This window comes from Rhinopithecus roxellana, chromosome 14, assembly GCF_007565055.1.
Source record: "Rhinopithecus roxellana isolate Shanxi Qingling chromosome 14, ASM756505v1, whole genome shotgun sequence".
Classification (NCBI taxonomy): domain Eukaryota; kingdom Metazoa; phylum Chordata; class Mammalia; order Primates; family Cercopithecidae; genus Rhinopithecus; species Rhinopithecus roxellana.
Window position 1 is genome coordinate 20,201,837 of NC_044562.1, and position 23,769 is coordinate 20,225,605.

Consider the following 23,769-nt stretch of genomic DNA (forward strand, 5'->3'; position numbering starts at 1 on the left):
ATTATTTGCTATTTAATGCTGTTCTGAGTAAAGAAAAATTAAACATTTAGATTCTGAGCATGAAATTTATATTGTGCAGTGCCTACTTTAAAAGCAAATGTAAGGATGGGAACAGATTAATTATCCACTTTGCATTTTCTAGTTCATGCCGTATTTTGTTTTTATTGGAACAGTGAAAACACTGCACAAAACTAACTTACCTGTTTTTATCTCACTTCTTGATACGTGCGCTTTCTTTTTCTTCTTCTTCTTATTATACTTTAAGTTCTAGGGTACATGTGTACAATGTGCAGGTTTGTTACATATGTATACATGTGCCATGTTGGTGTGCTGCACCCATTAACTCGTCATTTACATTAGGTATATCTCCTAATGCTATCCCTCCCCACTTCCCCCTCCCCACAATACGACCCGGTGTGTGATGATCGCCTTCCTGTGTCCAAGTGATCTAATTGTTCAATTCCCACCTATGAGTGAGAACATGCGGTATTTGGTTTTCTGTTCTTGCGATAAGTTGCTGAGAATGATGGTTTCCAGCTGCATCCATGTCCCTACAAAGGACACGAACTCATCCTTTTTTATGGCTGCATAGTATTCCATGGTGTATATGTGCCACATGTTCTTAATCCAGTCTGTCACTGATGGACACTTGGGTTGATTCCAAGTCTTTGCTATTGTGAATAGTGCTGCAATAAACATACGTGTGCATGTCTTTATAGCAGCATGACTTATAATCCTCTGGGTGTATCCCCAGTAATGGGATGGCTGGGTCAAATGGTATTTCTAGTTCTAGATCCTTGAGGAATCACCACACTGTTTTCCACAATGGTTGAACTAGTTTACAGTCGACCAACAGTGTAAAAGTGTTCCTGTTTCTCCACATCCTCTCCAGCACCTGTTGTTTCCTGATTTTTTAATGATTGCCATTCTAACTGGTGTGAGATGGTATCTCATTGTGGTTTTGATTTGCATTTCTCTGATGGCGAGTGATGATGAGCGTTTTTTTGTGTGTCTGTTGGCTGTATGAATGTCTTCTTTTGAGAAGTGTCTGTTCATATCCTTTGCCCACTTTTTGACGGGTTTGTTTGTTATTTTCTTGTAAATTTGATTGAGTTCTTTATAGGTTCTGGATATTAGCCCTTTGTCAGGTGAGTAGATTGCCAAAATTTTCTCCCATTCTGTAAGTTGCCTGTTCACTCTGATGGTAGTTTCTTTTGCTGTGCAGAAGCTCTTTAGTTGAATTAGATCCCATTTGTCAATTTTTGCTTTTGTTGCCGTTGCTTTTGGTGTTTTAGACATGAAGTCCTTGCCCATGCCTATGTCCTGAATGGTACTCCCTAGGTTTTCTTCTAGGGTTTTTATGGTATTAGGTCTAACATTTAAGTTTCTAATCCATCTTGAATTAATTTTCCTATAAGGAGTAAGGAAAGGATCCAGTTTCAGCTTTCTACTTATGGCTAGCCAATTTTCCCAGCACCATTTATTAAATAGGGAATCATTTCCCCATTTCTTGTTTTTGTCAGGTTTGTCAAAGATCAGATGATTGTAGATGTGTGGTATTATTTCTGAGGGCTCTGTTCGGTTCCATTGGTCTGTATCTCTGTTTTGGTGCCAGTACCTTGCTGTTTTGGTTACTGTAAGCTTGTAGTATAGTTTGGAGTCAGGTAGCGTGATGGCTCCAGCTTTGTTCTTTTGGCTGAGGATTGTCTTGGCAATGCGGGGTCTTTTTTGGTTCCATATGAACTTTAAAGCAATTTTTCCAATTCTGTGAAGAAAGTCATTGGTAGCTTAATGGGGATGGCATTGAATCTATAAATTACCTTGGGCAGTATGGCCATTTTCACAATATTGATTCTTCCTATCCATGAGCATTGTATGTTCTTCCATTTGTTTGTGTCCTCTTTGATTTCACTGAGCAGTGGTTTGTAGTTCTCCTTGAAGAGGTCCTTTACATCCCTTGTAAGTTGTATTCCTAGGTATTTTATTCTATTTAAGCTATTGTGAATGGGAGTTCATTCGTGATTTGGCTCTCTGTTTGTCTGTTACTGGTGTATAAGAATGCTTGTGATTTTTGCACATTGATTTTGTATCCTGAGACTTTGCTGAAGTTGCTTATCAGCTGAAGGAGATTTTGGGCTGAGACAATGGGGTTTTCTAAAGATACAATCATGTCATCTGCAAACAGGGACAATTTGACTTCTTCTTTTCCTAACTGAATACACTTGATTTCTTTCTCTTGCCTGATTGCCCTAGCCAGAACTTCCAACACTATGTTGATTAGGAGTGGTGAGAGAGGGCATCCCTGTCTTGTGCCAGTTTTCAAAGGGAATGCTTCCAGTTTTTCCCATTCAATATGATATTGGCTGTGGGTTTGTCATAAATAGCTCTTATTGTTTTGAGATACGTTCCATCAATACCGAATTTATTGAGAGTTTTTAGCATGAAGGGCTGTTGAATTTTGTCAAAGACCTTTTCTGCATCTATTGAGATAATCATGTGGTTTTTGTCTTTGGTTCTGTTTATATGCTGGATTACATTTATTGATTTACATACATTGAACCAGCCTTGCATCCTGGGGATGAAGCCCACTTGATCGTGGTGGATAAGCTTTTTGATGTGCTGCTGGATTCGGTTTGCCGGTATTTTATTGAGGATTTTTGCATCGATGTTCATCAAGGATATTGGTCTAAAATTCTCTCTTTTTGTTGTATCTGTCAGGCTTTGGTATCAGGATGGTGTTGGCCTCGTAAAATGAGTTAGGGAGGGTTCCCTCCCTTTCTATTGATTGGAATAGTTTCAGAAGGAATGGTACCAACTCCTTGTACTTCTGGTAGAATTTGGCTGTGAATCCATCTGGTCCTGGACTTTTTTTCATTGGTAGGCTATTAATTATTGCCTCAATTTCAGAGCCTGCTATTAGTCTATTCAGGGATTCAACTTCTTCCTGGTTTAGTCTTGGGAGAGTGTAAGTGTCCAGGAAATTATCCATTTCTTCTAGGTTTTCTAGTTTATTTGCGTAGAGGTGTTTATAGTATTCTCTGATGGTAGTTTGTATTTCTGTGGGGTCGGTGGTGATATCCCCTTTATCATTTTTTATTGCATCTATTTGATTCTTCTCTCTTTTCTTCTTTATTAGTCTTGCTAGTGGTCTATCAATTTTGTTGATCTTTTAAAAAAACTAGCTCCTGGATTCATTGATTTTTTTGAGGGTTTTTTATGTCTCCATCTCCTTCAGTTCCGCTGTGATCTTAGTTATTTCTTGCCTTCTGCTAGCTTTTGAATGTGTTTGCTCTTGCCTCTCTAGTTCTTTAAATTGTGGTGTTAGGGTGTCAATTTTAGATCTTTTCTGCTTTCTCTTGTGGGCATTTAGTGCTATAAATTTCCCTCTACACACTGCTTTAAATGTGTCGCAGAGATTCTGGTATGTTGTATCTTTGTTCTCATTGGTTTCAAAGAACGTCTTTATTTCTGCCTTCATTTCGTTACGTACCCAGTAGTCATTCAGGAGCAGGTTGTTCAGTTTCCATGTAGTTGAGTGGTTTTGATTGAGTTTCTTAGTCCTGAGTTCTAGTTTGATTGCACTGTGGTCTTTCCCTCACCACTTTGCCTTCATCTTACGGATGAGTAAGGAAGGACTGAAAGGAAAAGGAATTGTGTCTGCCCCACCTTTCCCTTTCCTTCTGTGTCATCATTTCAACGTAGGTGGTTGCCTTTATAGAGGGAAGTAATACAAGTGGGAAAGGATGTGATAGGATTCCATGATCATTCCTGTTTCTTAGAACAAGGCTAATTTCTTTCTAAACTTGAAGCAAGTTCTGGTTCCAAGGCATGGCCTCTTGGGGCTGTGCATGCCTCTTCTTATTTAAGTCATAGGCTTAAATACTTACCTTGTACTCACTTTGACTCTTGCTAAATTCCTACATGTCATGAGTTCAACAGAATTCTGTCTTTATGGGGCATGACTAATGCTCTGTGAAGGTGGGTGGTAAGGATGGGGGATGCACACACTGTATGTTTCTTATCCACTCACATCTGTGCTCCACTGTCCCATCAGACTTCCCTTACAGAACAGAAGTTCAAACTAAATTTATTAAGACTTTCTATTTTTTTCTTTTCTTTCTTTTTTTTTTTTTTTTTTTTTTGAGATGGAGTCTTGCTCTTATCACCCAGGCTGGATTGCAGTGGTGCAGTCTCGGCTTACTGCAACCTCCACCTCCCAGGTTCAAGTGATTCTCCTGCTATAGCTTCCCAGGTTGCTGGGATTACAGGTGCTCACCATCACACCCAGCTACTTTTTGTATTTTTAGTAGAGATGGGGTTTCCCCAGGTTGGCCAGACTAGTCTTGAACTCCTGACCTCACGTCATCCCCTTTCCTTGGCCTCCCACTTTCAAGATGGAGACATTAAGCCAAAGACATTCAACCAAGCATGGAGTCCTTCTGAGTGTGAGGTCCTACTAAGCACAGGCTGCAAGCACATGGAGCCAGGCATGTGCCTTTGTTTGTGTGTGTATATGTATGCTGGCTGCTTTATATTTTGATGAGGAAGGGCTGTCTCATGAGGTGACATTTGATCAGAGACCTCAAGGAGGCGAGGAAGCAAGACTTGCAGATACCTAGAACAGGAGCAACAGGATCAGGGGTCCTAAGGCACAGGTGTCTTTGGCTTATTCTCAGAATAGTAAGAAGGACACTGTGCCTGGACCCCTACTTGAGAGGATGGGGATGGGGGATGAAATCAGAGAGGCAGTAGGTCCCTGAATCATGTGTGGTCTCAAAGGCCAAGGTAAGAACTTGGAATTTTTCCATGAGGAGATGGGAAGACATAGGGTTTGAGCAGAGGTGGCATGGCACAGTTAGATTTTAGATGGATCTCTCTGGTGACCGTGTGGCAAATCTCTGTATAGGGACAAAGTGGGAAGTGATGGGAACAGTTTGGATGTCATTATCATAGACCAAGAAAAGGTGGTCTTAGACTGGGTGGTATGGATAGCAGTAATTGAATCCGGTTGGATTCTGAGCGTCTTTCACAACAAGAGCCAACAGAAGTTGCATATGAAATGAATATTTACCTAGGGTCCTGGCCTGAGGCAGCACATAAAAATGGTCTAGCACAAAGTAGTGAATTTTCTAAGATTCTACAGCATGAATGAGCTTGGGAAGGCAGAGAACAGAAGTCTTGTGTACTTTTTCATCTGTTCTCCTTCTACAATGTCTTGACTTTTCCCAAATTAACCCCTGTAACATCCTCTTCCAAACATCTTGTGTATCTGAATCTACACGGATTCTATTGCCACAATTTCATCTGTATACAGTACCATAGAAGAGCTTCTCAGAACATAATGTCCTGGGTGAGGTGACTTTACCACTAAGTCAAGTTTCTGCGGACTCTGCTTAGGGATTGACTGTCTCCACAGTTTCATTTGAGTGACGTCCTGACGTCCTGAGAAGACACAGTTCCCCCTCCTCTGTTTTACTAAGTATCTCTTCACTTCCTGTAATAGAATAGAGTCAGTAAAACAAACAAGTTGCTATTGGGTTTAATGTACAATTGCAGGACATATAAGTCTAAGTGATTAAACTACATGTGGCTTATTTTTCTTCTTTTCAGCACTTTCAGACCATGCTGAAGTCTAAATTGAATGTCCTAACACTGAAAAAGGAACCTCTCCCAGCGGTCATCTTCCATGAACCAGAGGCTATTGAGCTGTGCACGACCACACCGCTGATGAAGACAAGGACTCACAGTGGCTGCAAGGTACGGGGCGCGTGGTCAGCAGGGGTTCTCTTGGTGAGAGAGCCTCAAGGATGTGTGGGCTTGAGACTTGTATATCACAATGGTAATCATTTTTAAGAATGAAAACATAAAATAACCAACAAAATAAACTCACGAATGAAGGTAGACTGAATTCATATCCTGTTTTATTTTTCTTAATGACATAACACTACCACTTTTGGAACCCGTTAAAGACCTGGGTTTTAGTATTTGTGAATAAAATTGTATTCTCTTTGTGATTTCTGTAGCTCTGTGGAACTTTGGAGTTCACAAGAAAAGTTTAGTTCTTAATGATAATTCTTCCCTTTGTTCTTTCAATCTGAATAAAACATATCTTAAAGAATGGAAAAAAAAAAGACACACAAAATCAAGTTTTCTAACAGTTATACTCTCCAAATCCTTTAGGGATAATTTTGCATTTTTGCTTTGCTTCAGTTCTCAAAATTTATACTAATATTCATGGCCCAGAATCCAGAAAAAGCATTTTTCATTTATGCAAACTTTAATGCCAACATGGAAACAAAACTAGAATATAATTTTGGTAAGCTTTGGATTTTTTCTCACATAATATTCTCTTTTGCTTGAGTTGATGAATATCGTAATCAATTTAGAGATCACAAAGAATATGTTTTATCATCAGAAATTTGTTTTGAGTAGTGGAAATAAACTAAGGTACAAGGAAAATGCATTTATATATGGATTTCTTTCATAACTTTGTAGAGACACTCCTTTCCTTGTTGCTTTCCTTATTGCTTTCGAGATACACTCCTTTTCCTTATTACTTAGTGTTAAGGAATCAGTTCTCGCATAGCTGTGGTCAGGTTGGCGTCTACAGCAATCTTGGGTGATGGTGGTATGCACAAAACCTCACCCACATTCATTCATTCCACACATATTCATTGGGTGCTCACTGTCTGACTGGCACAGAGTCACAGTGTGGGCAAAACCCACCAGCATCTTTGTGGGATTTAACTGCTAGCTGGGGGGCATGGGAGGAGAAAATCTAGGTAAACAAGCATGATTAGCGAGAGATCCAATTTGTGAAGAACTTGCAGGAGAATCTTTCAGGCAAAAGAATAGGGCATACTAATTCTATGAGGTGGGTGGTCTTGGTATGTTTGGGAACAGCAGGGAATGGGCCAGTATACCTGAGAAACTGAGAAAGTCATGATGAGTGGTGGCGCTGGGTGGGGAAAGAGTCTTGAAGTCATGGTGAGTTTAGGTTTCATTCTAATTACGATGGGGGGTGGAATCATCGGTGGGATAAGGGAAGTGAGCTATGTGACTCATTTTAAAGTGATTTTAAATGGTAATTCTGATAAGGTGACTTTCCAGCTTCCCAAGAGCTATTGTCAGTGGCTCTGCCTTAACAGGAGAGAGTGAATCAACAGAACTGGCGTTAGGTTCATTGCATTTAATGCTTTTGGTGAATTGGTGATAGAAGGGAATTATAAAAGTACTCATTAAATTTGAAAGTGATCTGATATCAAATTCGTTATACATTCTTCAGAAGATTTATTAATGCTATTTTGATTTCTGTTCCTATGAGGGAAGATGGTGCCTCAAAGCAAGATGAAATCAGTAGGGACAAGTATATGGAGGAGAATTAAGTGTGATAAAGCCTATAAAGTACGTTTAAAATGGGAAGAGCACAAACCACGCAGTTTTAAAATAAAAATACCTAGCAATCTGACAATCTAATTTAGATATTAAATAAATGTGTGTGTGTTTGTAAGCGAGAGAAAAATATTTGCTAGAATAAAAACCATCATTTTTCTGAAAAGGATTATAGGGTTCATGTCTCATGGACTAATTTTTTCTGTGTACTGCCTTAGGTTGTGCACATTTATTTTACTTTTAAAAGGACGTTGAAAAAAAAAATAGTAGGAATTCAGAAGAGGGTGCCAAAGAGGGCAAGGGTTGCTTGTGCTGGCCTCGGTATGTGTGGCTAGCTAGACAAAGGAAATCGGCAATGATTTCATTTGGACACCAGGAAGAACTTCTGCATTCAAGGAGAAAAACACATTCCACTCGACTATAAAAAATTTATGGACTCTCCATCCCTAGAAACCTTGAAGAGGCGATTCCAGGCATAGATAATCATAACCCTGGAGTCAGGAATCTGGGCCAACACCTCTTGAGGGCTTTTCCAGCATTATTGTTCTATCTGAAGGAAGAAAACCTGCAAGGCGTAATTCTCCAAATTGTATACTATCAACAGAATACACTTAAGTTTTAACTGGAAATGGACTGTTGTTGTATTCTTTAATTCTCAAGGACAGTGTCACTTTTGTGTTCTGAGTTTTGTTAAAAAAAATTATCTATTTGAACCTTGAAATTTTGGTTTAAAATCCTTTTAGATCTTCCCCAGTTTTTTCTGATCATCTTCAAGAACAAAGTCCAGTGTTTCCTCTCTGATTCTTGCAAGTAACTTAGCTCACAAGATGCCAGCTGCAGAAGGAACGCTCTTTCGGGCTCACGCCTCCCAGGAATAATGAACACAATGTAGCCCAGGCCCAGCTGCAGGGCCAGCTCACGGGACCCTCGGCCTTCACACAGTAGTTGCTCTTTTTTCCTAATAGCTCTTATAACTTTGGGTTTGGGGAGGGAAAGAGGTAGGAGGAAGCAAAGGAAAGGGGAGTTGGAAATGGGTTATGGCGAGCACCATTGAGACCCTCGCTCATCTCAGATTTCCCATTTTCCACTGATCTGTATTCTCCGTGGGTGCTGACGGGAGTGCCTTGCTAGGCTATTCATGTTTCGGGCAGCTGGGTCTTTGTGTGTTCTCCTCTATTGCAGCCACTTTTTTTTTTTTTTTTTTTCCTGGAGTAGAGTTATTTAACTGTACAACCCACGGTAGTGCATTAGGACTCTTGTTGGAGCTGTTTGGAGTATCAGACGCTGTGTGTGATTTTGCTGCAGCAATCCTGGCTTGTCACACCTTTCTCCTCCTATCTAGCAAGATGGAATCCTAGGTGGCTTCAGCTTGTTAGCAAACATTTATTGAATTAATAGTCATTGAAAACCTACTGTGTACATGGTTTTGTGGAAAAAGGAATAAAAATAGGTATTGTGGGGGACGCAATGTATAACCAAATAGAAGGAATAAGACAAGTGCCCAAATAAATAAATCACAAGTACTTCTGAAACTTGTGTGAGTATCAGAATCCCCTGGCAAGCAAACTCCTGTACCTTCCTCCCAGAGATTTTGACTCAGACGCTCGGCTTGGTGGGGAACAGGAGCCTGCACTTTCAATTATACCATGTAATTTACATGAAGGCAAACCATGTTTGGAGGTTGAAGTTCTGAGCTGCAGAGTAATGTGACAAGAGCAATGTAAGTGACATGAACAGACACGTAACCTGGGAGGTGGGGAGTAGGATGGAAAATGGGATTTGGTGGATTTGCTATTGCAGTCCAGAAAGCTGGCTTCTAAGGGAGACCTGGGCTCTGGAATTACTGGATCAGGTGTCAGCACTGTGTGTGCCGCCTTATCCTCCAGCAGGAGTTGCCCTCCTTTGCATTGAGACTTGCAGCTCCATTCACTGAAGTTCTCAAAGCCTTCACAAAATACTGATAATAATGATGACCATAGTAATAAAAATCGAAATAGAAGTCTTAATAATACAGAACTGACACTAAAGAACACGTGTTGATTAATGCATTAAACAGTCATCTATGCACTTTTCTTGTCATAGAGCCATTTCATCCTCATGGCAACCCAACAGTTTAAGTGCCAGGTGTAGCCCCGTTTCACAGATGAACTAGTTGAGGCATAGAGAAGTTCATCTCAGTGGCCCAGGGTCCCTCGTTAGTAACTAGCAGAGCCCGGATTTGAGCTGCAGCATTCTGACTCCACAGCCTGTGCTCCCCCCACCGGATTCCACTGCCACTGAGTGGGTTCCATGTCTATCCACAGGTGTCTCTCGAAACAGGTGAGCCAGTTGTGTCATGTGATTTTGAGCAAGCTGTTTCTTTTCTGAAGGGCTTCTGCTTTTGCACCTTTCATAGGTCAATGTCAGGATCTCATGGACATTATAAAACATTTAAAAAAGAATTTAAGGGCTAGTTGATTTGGCAGGTGAGTTGTTACACACTCGTTGGTGGATTCTGAGTTTCGTGTCTACCAACCCATCCTGCTGTCTTTCTTCCAAACGTCCAAGGCTGGAGGATTTACCTTGTTTAATTGGATTGGAATTTTATCTTTTCTTACAGAAACCAGAAAGCATAAGGAAAATACTAAAAATATCATATAATTTTACCCAGATATACCACACAGATTCTCAAATTTAGTTTTCTTAAAAAAAAGGCAATCTACAATAAAGTCATATGCCTTGTAAAAATTGTATGTGTAGATATATAACCAATGCAAAATGCCCACTGAGTTCCTATATGGCCACGTGGATGCTGTACAATACGCATTCCACAGTGCTTATACTGTTAAAGCAAAATAGCAGCAATGTTGTCACAAACAAACTGATGCATAATTGGGGATTTAGCACATAACATATGTCTTTTATTTAAAATGTTTTATAAAGTTTGTGATTGCTGCTAATTTCTGAGCATGAGAATTTCTCTGAGTTGCAAAAGGGAAGTAACCCAGAAGAGAAATACCAAGGGGAGGCGTGTGTGTAGGAACAGGAAAAGCAGGATCATTAGCAGTTGTTGACATGGGTCTCCTGTTTGGGACTGAATCTATCTGCCTTGATTGGGAGAGTCCCTGGCTGTCTTTCCACTACATCCTTTTCATCTGGCTGGTCGGGCCAGCGTCTGAGGTCAGCCCTGAGGGTTGGCTTCAGGAGGATACTTCTCTTGGCCCCCAAGGCAACCTTGGATGTCAGTGGTGAACAGGCTAATTTAGCATGACCTCTTTTCTTTTCTTTTTTCTTTTCTTTTCTTTTCCTTTCTTTTCTTCTCTTCTCTTCTCCTTTCTTCTCTTCTCTTTTCTTTCTTTTCTTTACTTCTTTGTTTCTATCTCTCTCTCTTCTTTTTTTTTTTTTTTGTTTTTTGAGTCTCTGTTTGTCAGGCTGGAGTGCAGTGGTGTGATCTCAGTGCACTGCAATCTTTCCACCTCCCAGGTTCAAGCGATTCTTCTGCCTCAGCCTCCTGAGTAGCTTAAATTGGAGGCATCTGCCACCAGGCCCGGCTAATTTTTGTATTTTTAGTAGGAGTTTTCACCTTGTTGGCCAGGCTGGTCTTGCACTCCTGACCTCAAGTGATCCACCCGCCTTGGCCTCCCAAAGTGCTGAGATTATAGACATGAGCCACCACCCAGCCAGAATGAGATATTTCTTTGTGCTCCCCTTCCTTTCTGTTCCCTCCCATCTTAGGCTGAGGGCGTCCATGTCTTGATTCTGTAGCCTATCCAGCAGTGCTTGTTCCTTCATCCTTTACCTAGTGTCCCACCAGCCCTTCGCCTAGGCCTGTGCTCACCATGTGCTTGGCCCCATGTACCCAAATCTTGCCTCCTCCTGAGTGAGGCACTTGGCCTGGCTTGATGTGAAGCCCCATGTAAAGGCACTACTGATATCTTCCCATTTGTGAGGGTAACTGTCGAACAAACTAGTTTCCAGGAAGGAGTTAATGATGTGTAAGCCATAACAATTTTTAGATTGCCTTTTTTGAGATTCCCTGCATTCAGGTATAACAGTAGTAGTCCCTTAGCTCTCAGGAAGGAAGAGATTGATTACAGTTTCATGGAACGGAGAGGAGATGTTTCTGAGCTGAAGGCTTCACAGGTAACCCTCAAATACTACCATGAGTGCTTGTGTAAAATGGCCAGTCTGAGAAGTGAATTCCAGTAATCCAACTTATCTCATGATGTGGACTCTTGATTTGAATGTAAGTGTATTTGAAATTAGCGTCACGTGTATCTGATTTCTACACCTAAATCTTTGGGTTCCATTGATCAATTATGTATTTAACTTGAAATAAAGTCATGTTTTCTCATTTTTTCTCATTTTAGACAAAGGGCCATTTTTTACTCCTTAACACAAATGAAAATGTTGGTTTTATTGTGTGACCATCCTGATCACATGCGTCTCTATAGCTCTTTCTTGGATTTTGGGCATTTATTGAATCCTATTATGCCAATTATACAGACTTTGTTTTTGCAAGGTAAGTTTCTGACTTCAATGTCAAGACAGAGTACATGTATATATAATATATGTAATATATTATATATATATATAATTAGATTCAAGCCTGTGATTTCCATTGATTGTTTTAATCTAAATTCAGAGTGATCGATATTTATTTTCTCTTTATACTTTCTTACACTTTCCTGTAAACAAATCAAAACATTCACTTCTGCTTGTCTCCTCAAATGCAAGTTGTTTCAGAGACAAGCTTTTATTTTTCTGCAATTTTTACTCTTTGTAGACTTGTAAAAATTTTTTCCTCTCTCCCTCCCTTCCTTCTTCCATCCCTCCTTTCCTCCCTCCCTCCCTTCCTCCTTTTTTTCCTTTCTCCCCTTTTATCCTCCTTCTCTCTCTCCCTTCCTCCTTTTCTACTTTTCTTTCTTTCTACATGCACAAGAATTTATTGCACATTGTCAAGATTATTCACTCGCATACAGACATCTACCTGCCTCTGATACTTAAGGACCAAGGAGCCAGCAGAATCAATGGAAAAGGAAGCTTTTGAAAACCGGAGGAATCTCCCTGTCCCCAGCAGGCACTTAAGCCACCCTCAGCCTTGCCCCTCCCTCTCCACCCTGTCCAGTGCCCATTCTCCTAACCTCCTTGTTCCAGTCTTAGAGGAGTCAGGAGAGAAAGTAGAGATGGCTTCAGGGGTAACTGAAGCCTCCATCTATTGTTTGAGTGTTGATCTTTAAATATATGTTCAAATACAGACTCCTTATGCTACTGCTAGTGTACCTAGAGGTTTTAATGTAAACTTCTTGGCCACAGGTCCAAACTTAGAACTTTGAATTCTATACTTTGGTTTTTTCCACTGACAGCCATGGTGGCTTTGGCAAAGCTCTTTATCCTTTGTGACCTCACTTTTGTTATTTGTTGACTAAAGTCTTTTCATACTAGGAATTAAAACTTCTCAGCTGATACAGGTGTTTGGAGTGAAGATTATAATTTTGCCTGATTTCTCTAGTTTGCCACATAGAATTGACCCTAACTTAACGCTTGTTGAGTTGGATGACAGACTTGTTTATGGGGTCACTCTTAAGATTGGTGGGTGCAGTAGAGCTGTTGTCCCATGGAGGGATTCTCTGGAGATCCCTGAAAGCTTCAAACTACTTATTTCCAGGTGCCCCATACTGTGAGGGTCAGTAAATCCTTGTCCTTTTACTTTAGAGAGTCAGATTTGACATTAAAGCCTAACTTTTGGGCACATGACAAAGATTGTAATTTTCTTACTGACAAAATTAGTCTACTTCTTGATTTTAAAAACTCCTGGGATTATAAGTCATGCTGCTATAAAGACATATGCACACATATGTTTATTGCGGCACTATTCACAATAGCAAAGACTTGGAATCAACCCAAATGTCCATCAACGACAGACTGGATTAAGAAAATGTGGCACGTATACACCATGGAATATTATGCAGCCATAAAAAAGGGTGAGTTCATGTCCTTTTGTAGGGACATGGATGCAGCTGGAAACCATCATTCTCAGCAAACTATCTCAAGAACAGAAAACCAAATACCACATGTTCTCACTCATAGGTGGGAATTGAACAATGAGATCACTTGGACACAGGAAGGGGAGCATCACACACCAGGTCCTATTGTGGGGAGGGGATGGGGGGAGGGAGCATTAGGAGATATACCTAATGCAAATGACGAATTAATGGGTGCAGCACACCAACATGGCACATGTGTATGTATGTAACAAACCTGCATGTTGTGCACATGTACCCTAGAACTTAAAGTACAAAAAAAAAAAAAAAAAGAAAAAACCTCCTGGGAGATCAGCAAAGATTCATTAGTGAAAAAAATGAGAAAACCGTCTAAGCTTAAATGTGTGAAAAAGATAATATGCAATTTTTGTTCAGCAATACTATGAAAAATATGCAGTCATTAAAAATTTTGTTGTAGAAATTATATTGGTATGGAAAATATTTATAATGTATTAAGTATATAAAAAGTTGATTATACATGTTATTAGTATCCATTTTTATACAATAATGTAAAATAAAATAATTATATATCAACATTCATAATAGAATGCTGGACAGATATACTAAAATATGAACAGAAGTAATCTCTGAATAATAAAACTGGGGATAAACTTTTGATTTTCCTACTTTTTTGCTTATTTGCATTATCTAAATTTTTAACACTGAAGAAAACATGTATTTGGATGTTATAAGTTTGTCTGGAAAGTTTATAGGAAACTCCATTCTAAATGGAACATTTTGGAAAAAAGCTCCAAGTCAGTGACTTAGACATTTGTTTCTTCTTTGTGCCCAAATCAGAATTTCATAAGTGTCAGGGAAAGCGACGTTTTTCCATTTAACTTGTGATTTGTCTGGTGTCAGATTTGTCTCATGTGCTCAGCATAGTAATTGTGAAGCTACTCAAACACATTTGAAAGAATAACATACTGGTTTGCTGAAGGCTCCTTCCTGGCAAAATTAGTGGCTTAAAACAACAGAAATTTACTCTCTCATAGAGCTAGAGGCTGGAGGCCACAATGAGCATCATGGGACAGAAATCCAGGTGTCAGCAGGGTCATGCTCCTGGAGGCTCTAGGGAGACAATCCATTCTTTGCCTCCTGCAGTTTAGGAGGCTGCAGGCATTCCTTGGCTTGTGGGTACATCACGGCAATCTCTGCATGGTGGTCACGTTACCTTCTCTTCTGTCTATCAAACCTCCCTCTGCTTTCCTTTCTTATAAGGACACTTGTGAATGGACTTAGTGCCCGTTGGATAATCCAGTTATCTATCTATCTTAGGATCCTTCATTTTATCAAATCTGCAGAAAGGCCTTTTCTTTGTAAGGTAACATTTATAGGTTCCAGGAGTTAGGGTGTAATGTCTTTGGGTGGCTATTATTCACCCTACTACAGATGGTTCTCTTATAATTGGGGAATTGTAAAAATGTAAAAATTACACACACACACGCGTGCACACAATGTTCATAGTTCATCTTTGTTTTTTTTTAATTTTACTTTAAGTTCTGGGATACATGTGCAGAATGTGCAGCTTTGTTATATAGGTATACATGTGCCCTGGTGGTTTGCTGTACGTATCAACCTGTCATCTAGGTTTTAAGCCCTACATCCATTAGGTATTTGTCCTAATGATCTCCCTCCCCTTGCCCCTGACACCCCGACAGGCCCTGGGGTATGTTGTTCCCCTCCCTGTGTCCATGTGTTCTCACTGTTCAACTCCCACTTATGAGTGAGAACATGTGATGTTTGGTTTTCTGTTTGCAGCACTATTTACAATAGCCAAGACTTGGAACCAATCCAAATGCCCATCAATGATAGACTGGATAAAGAAAATGTGTCACATACACACCATGGAATACTATGCAGCCATAAAAAAGAATGAGTTCATGTCCTTTGCAGGGACATGGATGAAGCTGGAAGCCATCATTCTCAGTTCATCAGTTTTTTAGGTTATGTTTATTTTTTCTTAAGCCTAAGAAAATTATTTTCTTGGAATTCAGAAAGCTACTAAAAAATTGAAAAATGAAGAAATTTGCTCTGTAAAGTTAGCATCTTACTCATATGTTGAGCCAAATTCATTTTGTAATCACAATTTCTGAAAGAGAAGAGATACCTTAACATTTTATATAGAATATAGGTTTTTGCACAAACCCTGTGTTTTTTTTTAACCTGTTCTACACAGGTTTTGTACTACAAATGTGAACATTTATAGTTTGCTATTTTCCAATATAGTGGGCACATCAAACAGTGTTTGTAAAAGATTCACGGTGCTGTCACAAGGACAGTGAATAGATACTTTTCTCCTCATTGAGTAAAGCTTTGAGCAGAAGTTTGAAAATGATGTGGGAAATATGAGTATAATATGCATGTCTGAGAGAAGTACCTTGTTATGCAGTTATTCTCCCCTTATGATTTCCTGTTTAGAGAGTTTGTCTTTGAAATAATTTGTTGGTTTAGTTCTGAAAATTTAGTTTAATTATTATCTGAATTTAGGGTTTGTTTATTATAGAAAAAAAGTTAACTATTCCACATCTTTTTCTGGGTTGGTTTTGTGGATAAACTATATTTCCACTGCGGTAGACTTCATTTGTTAGCCAACCATAGAAACACCCCACAGAAAACCAATTAAGTTGATAGAAATTCATTAATAATGTACCTTATGGTTTCCAGCAGAGATTGTATAACTTCTTAGAGACTCTCCAAAGATTATAATAACTTCAAAACTAAAATCTGGTTTATACAAATATAATACTTAAATATAAGAAGTTAACTTTTAAAATACTGTCTCGAGTATATATATTCAGCATTCGTTATGTCATTCTTACTTTCAATGTTCCATTCACCTTTTGCATTAGAGGAATCTGTACTGAGGGAACCAAATGTGAGAACAAGTTTACCTGCTACTCCAAGGGTAATTTTTTGTTTATTAAATGAAAGAAAAGATGCTTTAGGTACGAAAGCATTAAACAATATAGATGGTGAGTGAAATCTGATATAAACCTGGACTTTCCTTGTAAGTGATTTTTTTTCCCTTGAGTTTTAAATTTTATCAAAGCAATACTTGCAGAGATGAAAACATCAAATAACAGTGAAAAAACCTAAACATCAAATATTTTTTATTTTTTATTTTTTTGAGACGGAGTCTTGCTCTGTCGCCCAGGCTGGAGTGCAGTGGCGAGATCTCAGCTCACTGCAAGCTCCGCCTCCCGGGTTTACGCCATTCTCCTGCCTCAGCCTCCCACATAGCTGGGACTACAGGCGCCCGCCACCTCACCTGGCTAGTTTTTTTTTTTTTTGTATTTTTAGTAGAGACGGGGTTTCACCGTGTTAGCCAGGATGGTCTCGATCTCCTGAACTCGTGATCCGCCCGTCTCGGCCTCCCAAAGTGCTGGGATTACAGGCTTGAGCCACCGCGTCTCTTTCATCCCTTCTGCACACCTCAGTCCTGCTTGAAGAAGTGATAATAATTATTTATTTTTGGCAGTTTCTTCTTGTGTTTACGTTTATATATCCAAACACTACACTTTATCCCATTATGATAGATAATATTTTTTAGCTTTCTGTTCTGGTAGATGTTCATTTAGGCCCATAATGTCTATACTCACTCTCTTTCCTCCATTTTGCTAATACAGTTACTTCTGAAAGTTTAGTGAACTCAGTATCTGTGTGATAACTAAAGGACCCATCAGTGCAGCATAATTTTTATTTCCTTTATTGTTCAGTTTAGAATATATATTATTTTTAGAATTGTATAGTTTTATATACACCTACACTTAGTTTTCCACAAATGCTTTATCAAATTCGGCATATGACTATCAATACGTTCCCCAACTCCCGGGTTATATGACATAGTGTATTCTTCTTCATCTCCTCCTGAGGATCTCACCCTGAGAGTTCCTTGTCCTCTTGTTCCTGAGTAGACTCTGTCTCTGGGTTAGCTGCACTCCTTCTATAAGTCAGGGACTTCTATCTGTTACTCTGCTGTGTTGGATACTCCTTTGTTTTCTTCCCCTTTTTAAGTTTACTCCTGTGTTATGCTGGAGCACATCTCCCAGAAGTAAACATTGTGTGCCTTTTATGTCTGAAAGTTTCTTTATTTTACTCTCACCTTTTCAAAAGTTTGGCTGGTATAGAAATTCAGATTGGAAATAATTTCTACTAAGCACTGTGAAGACACTACCCGTTGGCTTCTATGATCCCTTGTTACATTTCAGGAACCTGATCCCATTTGATTCAGATACTAGTATTCTTTTGTATGTGACTTTCCCCTCTGTATTAGTCCATTTTCACACTGCTGTAAGGAACTACCTGAGACTGGGTAATTTATAAGGACAAGGGGTTTAACTGACTCACAGTTCCACACAGCTGGGGAGGCCTCTGGAAACTTAACATCATGGCGGAAGGCGAAGGGGAAGCAAGGCACGTCTTACATAGCAGCAGGGGTTGGGGAAGTGCCACATTTATAGACCGTCAGGCCTTGTGAGAACTCACTATCACGAGAACAGTATGGGGAAAATGGCCCCTATGATTCAGTCACCTCCCACTAGCTCCCTCCCTTGACACATGGTGATTACAATTCAAGATGAGATTTGGGTGGGGACACAGTCAAACCATATCATCCCCCAAGCTTTGCAAGCTTTAGCGATCTTCTTTTTGCTCTTGGTCCTCTTTAATTTTATGGTTACGTGCCTTGGTGTGGATTTTCACCCACTTCATCCAGTTAAGGGTTGTGGGCCTCTTTAATTTGGAGAATCTTGTTTCTTAATAGTTCAGCAACCTTAAGGAAAATCCTGACTTGTCCTCCTAATTTGGGAACCATTTAAGAGATAAGGACAGATGATAAATGTAGATTAGGTCAAAATATCAGTTTTATAAAATTTGCTTAGTAGGTTTGGTATGTAGAGTCAGTGGGCTTTCTGAAACTTCCATATCTTGGTTAAAACCCTTGATATGTTACTTTCTTCTCTCCCATTCATTTTTTTCCTTTTTGTTTGCAACTTAACATTTTCCATTATGGTCAATTTAGTGAATTTTGAGAAGGAGAGGCGATACATATTGAAGGGCAATTTGCCATCTTTTCCCAGAAATCCTCTCTGGATTGTTAAATCCTCTCTAACTTGCTAATTTTAACCATTTGAAATTTCCTTTCTTGTGTCTTTATTTAAGATGAAGACAGTGACACTTAAGTTACTTTCAAGTTTAAAGAGATATTTATAAAGCACTTTGAACTTCTTTGTGGGAGCAGTGTTATATAAATAAAATACTGCCATTCAAATTACAGCCCCCTCCGGTTTTGAATGTAGAGGTCAATGAACTATAGACAAAATGGTGACAAATAAGGTATGACATTTTTTGGTGACAAAAAATGGCAATAAATAATGCAGAGTCTTAAAAAGATCATAAAGTCTTCTTTTAAATATGAACAGGGATTATTTTTCCATTACATCCCTGGGTATTTCAGCTCCTGACTATCCAGCTAGTAGAATATAAAAACCACTGTAACAACAGGTGCAGATGTGTTCCTTGGTGTGCCAGTTGTTCATTTTTTTGTTTTTAATGAAAATATTATACATTTGTTTCTTGGCAAGATAAATGATGTCTGGGCTTCTGTGCGTACTGAGTGCTCTAAATGAGACATTAGTCAGATTGGCATTTATGAGTCACCAGGCATCTTCAGAAGCCAAATCCAGGAATTATAAAATAATTTACTTAGGAAGTAATGAGAATAAATGAAATTCATCATCCTGGGAGCCAGGAAAGTTACGCTGTAAGCTAAAAATCCTACTGAAATTAGTTTCCCCCCACATTGATTGATTAATGCGTTCTCTTTAAGAGTTGTTTTCGTGGCACTTATGAGCAGTGCTGGAATTCTCATGTTTCCACCTAGTATGCCTGCAATAAGTGTTAGAGCAGGAATGGTGCCATCCACTATTATAGAAACACTTTCCTATTAGTCTATTCATGGGATGGTGCAAAACAGGTGCTTACTTACCAGAGAGCTCATTCAGAGTCCACCTTGCTTGTGGATAAAAGTCCCTTTTCTTCTGTTCTCCCCTCTGTATTCTCCTTCCAGATTTCCTAAAGTCTTTTTACTTCTTGGCCCTTCCTTGCAGCCCCATCAAGGATCCTGGTCTATCAGGAACAACTGGTTTGGAGGTAGAAGGACCTCCAGGGGAAGGGAGCTTCAGGATCCTCAGCATGAATCGTCAATAGGAGAAATTGACCTTAGTATTGAAAGTTAAAAAAGGAAGTTTTATGTTGTAAAAACCTGGTGTCTTCATAGTTATTATGCCAACAGAACCCTGATTTCATTTCTTCTCCATAGCAAGGAGAAGTCCTTTCTCATCATCCGGAAGAGAAAGAGCAGGGAGGAAGAGAAGTCATCCTGCCACATATGTACTAGAGTCAGTCTGAGACAAAGAGAGTCGAAGGAAGGAAATGTGCAGACCTGTTAGGGCAATGAAAAAAAATAGTTTATTTGTTCATGCTCAGTAAGATCCTCTACTAGGAACCCTACTCATTTTTTGTTTTTAAATTACAGACCCCTTTAAACAAAAGAAACACTACTGATAATTATAAATGTATTAATACATAGGCCAAATCTCTGTGATATTTACTAATTATTATGTGTGTACATACATATTTTTAGAGACAGGGTTTATTATGTCTTTTTAAAACAAATATAAAGTAGAGATGTTAGCATGAGCTACATTAGGAATAAACAATATTGTATGTATATCTTATTAATTATGATGGATTTCTCTTATAGTTAGTGTAGGCAAGGCTCTTCTTTAACAATAGTGGATATAAAACTGAATTTCACATGGCTTTGGTAGTTTTAATATTGTTTGACTGACTTCTTGTCAGATGCAATTGGATCATCAGTTTTCACCCCAGAATAAGGTAGAAAAGATCATATGCCAGGAGAAGGAATTACACCAGCTCTACCATTTTCTCGTTTGTGTGTGTGTGTGCACTCTTTGAATTACCCTAAATCTGTTATTTATTTGTAGAATGTCAGCTGGATTTTATTAAAACCAGATTTGTAATCCATAAATTCACTGCAGTGGGCAAATGTGAACTATAAAGCTCTGAGTGATCCTGCAGGTGAAGTGTCCCATCAACTCCTTTCCCACTGTAGGATGCCCACCCTCCCTTAGGATCCTTCTAATTCTGTATGTGACACAGATTATACGACAAATGGATTGGTGGAGGATGCCAGTGTCGGCCTGTGTATTAAGAATTAGTAATGCTGAAATTTGTTTCATATTTTTGAAGATAAGAATAACTATAAATAGAAATTTTAACATAATCTGTCCCCAACCTAGGCGATTCTATTACATACCTTCTGGGGCGTACGTAGCATACTTTGGGGATGAGGCCCTGGAGTACCATGCTAAGGACATGGAGGCTGCTTCTTGGCCTTGCAGAAAAGCATGCCAAGCTCATTCACGAATATCTGCTATTGTTTCAGGAGGAGAAAATGATAGACCAATGTCAGATATTCTGATCAAGACCAAAATCCTCTCTTGGACCCATGTGGAGGGTGAGAAAACCTAGACCTATCAGGCCAAGTGATATTCTTAGCAAACAGGTGCAGGAGCAGAACTGGTATTTTTCTTTCTTCATTCTTGGGCCAGTCCTCCAGTGCTGAGACTGTTCCTCCTTACTATATCATGGGAGAGATAAGGAGAGAACTCGTCATCATTTGTGTGGACATTAAAGACATTAAAATGAAATATAACTCGTGTGACTTTGGCCACGGTCTGAGATTTATTAACAACTAGCAGCCAGTTATCATAGCCAAGATGGTTCATTAGCTAGGGCAGACTCTACATTTGTAGATCAAGATTTCTTTGTAGAAAGGAAAAGTGACTTTCTCAGTGCTGGGATATTTAGATTTAGTCTTTATTGTTTGTTGTGTGTGTGTGTGTGTGGTGTGTGTGTGTGTGTGTGTTTTCTCTGTTCAGTAGTTCACAGCTAGAAGAGTTCACATGTTCTTAGAGGATAAAGATGCTAAGATCAGCACTGTGTGAAATATGGAAAATCTTAGATTCCGTGGGTGGAGCAAAATGTATTTTCATTGTATTTGTAGGATAGATTCTTCATCTAGCTCATTAATCTGTAGTGGTTTGTCTTTAGGCTGCAGCATTTGACTCATTCATGATTGTGCCATCACTGTGAAGGAAGTGCCATTTGTGACACTGTATCCCTTTTTGTTTCTTTTAAGTGTAGCTAAAGACAGGTTAAATGCCCTGACTATGATGGCAAAGCAAAACTAAAAATACATGTATTCCAAGGGAGTGTTTGGTCAAGGGAAGCTTTCCTTCCTTCCTTCCTTCCTTCCTTCCTTCCTTCCTTCCTTCCTTCCTTCCTTCCTTCCTTCCTTCCTTCCTTCCTCTTTTTTTTTCTATGTATTTCTCTTTTCTTCAGTACCCCTTTTCTCTTACTTCTTTCTTCCCCTGTTCCATTATCGCTCTGTGCTCTTTTCCCCACCCGCTTTCTATTTTTTTCCTCCTTCTACACTCTTATGCCTCATCTGTCCAGCAAAAGCACTGATGGTCCTTTGATTTGATGGGTTTAATTAACTTGTCTAGCCCCAAACAAATCATTTCAGTCCAGGAAGTGAAATATACTAGCTGGGGATCTTTCTCCTATCATGGTGCCAGGCATGGGGTCCATTTGCTAAAATTACGTGGACTCCCAAAGGAAAATTAGGTATGTTGGGAATGAAGAAGAGGGGGAATGAACACTGGAGAACCAAAAAATACTGCCTACAACAAATATGATCCTTTTGTTCTGAGGAGGGTTACATTATACCCCATGAGAACACAATGTAGAACATTAGACCTTGGGCCACTGGGTATCTTGTTTCTTTTCCAGGCTTGGTTCAGTGATCACCCAAATCAAATGGGTATTCTACTGAGTTCTAGAGGAAACGCAGGGACTTCTGCAAGATGCTTTTGATACCTATACTGAAGAGCAGGAATTTCAATCGGATTTTGGTGATGGACAAATAGAAGAGGGAAACTGCATGAGTTAAAATTCAGTACAATTTTTATAAGCACTGAGTGTTTTCAGAACACAGTTTTTACAGCAGATGTGCTAGCTTTTACACCTGGTGATGTGAATATATTTGCTGTTTTCTTCCCCCTTCTGAGGGTCCAGGAGAGAGGGCAGGGGCTGCTTCCTGATTTGGCAGTGATGGCTGCATATCAGACAGTGGAGGCTGCAAATTTGCTGTCATTTATCGCCTAGGGATCCAGGAACTTGTTTGCCTTTCTCTAGGAATGTGGTTTCTCCATTCTACCAGCTAGGGGTCCAGTGTTTTCTGGGGAGCATAGTGTGAAGGGAATCTATACCCCTTTGTTTTAATCTGGCCCTCTTTGAACATCTGCACAAAGCAAAATCTTCACCTGTTCTACATAGGGAACTGTCGATGGGTTTATTTGTCATCTGCAAAGTCTCTCGTGCGTATTCCAGTTTTTCAAACAGAACAATGGGGAGTTCATTCAGCTTGCTTTCAATGGCCTTGATGTGTGTATGTTTAAAAATTAGCCAGGCAAAGTGCTTCATTTATAGAAAGCATAATTCTTAGTGCTGGTTTATGGAGCTTAAATTGCATGTATAATTGAGGCAGATGCATTTGACATAAATTCACCTATTCTGTGCACTTCTAAGTAGAAGAGTCTGCTTATCTTTATTGTTACTTTGTTTATTTTTGTGAGTCTTTCAGCACCTAGAGATTGATTTACTTTACAGTGCATTACCTGCCTTCAGGACTTTGTTCATTTCTTTGCCTTGATCCATGAGATATTTTATTTAAACCATTAGTATCTAATTGGAAACATCAGATTGAATTTAGTGTCCTTGATTTGAAATGTAGTCAATATTAAAAGCTAGTCCTCTGGTAAGAGATAAATGTCATCCTTACTGTGACAAATGAACTTAAATATGTTTTATGGTAAAGAGTGATAAAAGGATACGTAAGGATGCTCTATTTTCCACACTCAGGACCTCAAGCCCTTTTTGTTAAAACACACGTGTCACAATTAAGCTACTTACTCATACAAATGAGTGTAGCGTATTTGACAGAAATCATTCTATTCTCTCTGTTCTTTTGTTCTTGGGATCCTCTCAAATGTATTAAACAGAGCAGCTATTTATGAGGAATCAGAGAAGGGCATTCCTCAATGCAGTTTATTTTACTTGAAACTGATGATGTGTGCAGAGGTTTTCTGATTAAAGAAAATAGATCATGAACTTAATTTTATTAGTATTCTTAAATATATAAAACATACAAATAATCTCTCATCTTTCTTTTGAATTTTTCCCTCATTATGATGAGCAAAGTAAA

General features: G+C 39.2%; 1 protein-coding gene across 1 annotated transcript in view; it reads left to right on the top strand.

Moving 5' to 3' along the window:
- PID1 (phosphotyrosine interaction domain containing 1) overlaps window positions 1–23,769 on the top strand; it is a 263,447-nt gene that overhangs the window by 113,286 nt on the left and 126,392 nt on the right. The window contains exon 2 of the mRNA XM_010370771.2: window positions 5,611–5,757. Within this exon, the coding sequence (XP_010369073.1) occupies window positions 5,611–5,757 (147 nt within the window). The remainder of the gene's footprint in view (window positions 1–5,610; window positions 5,758–23,769) is intronic.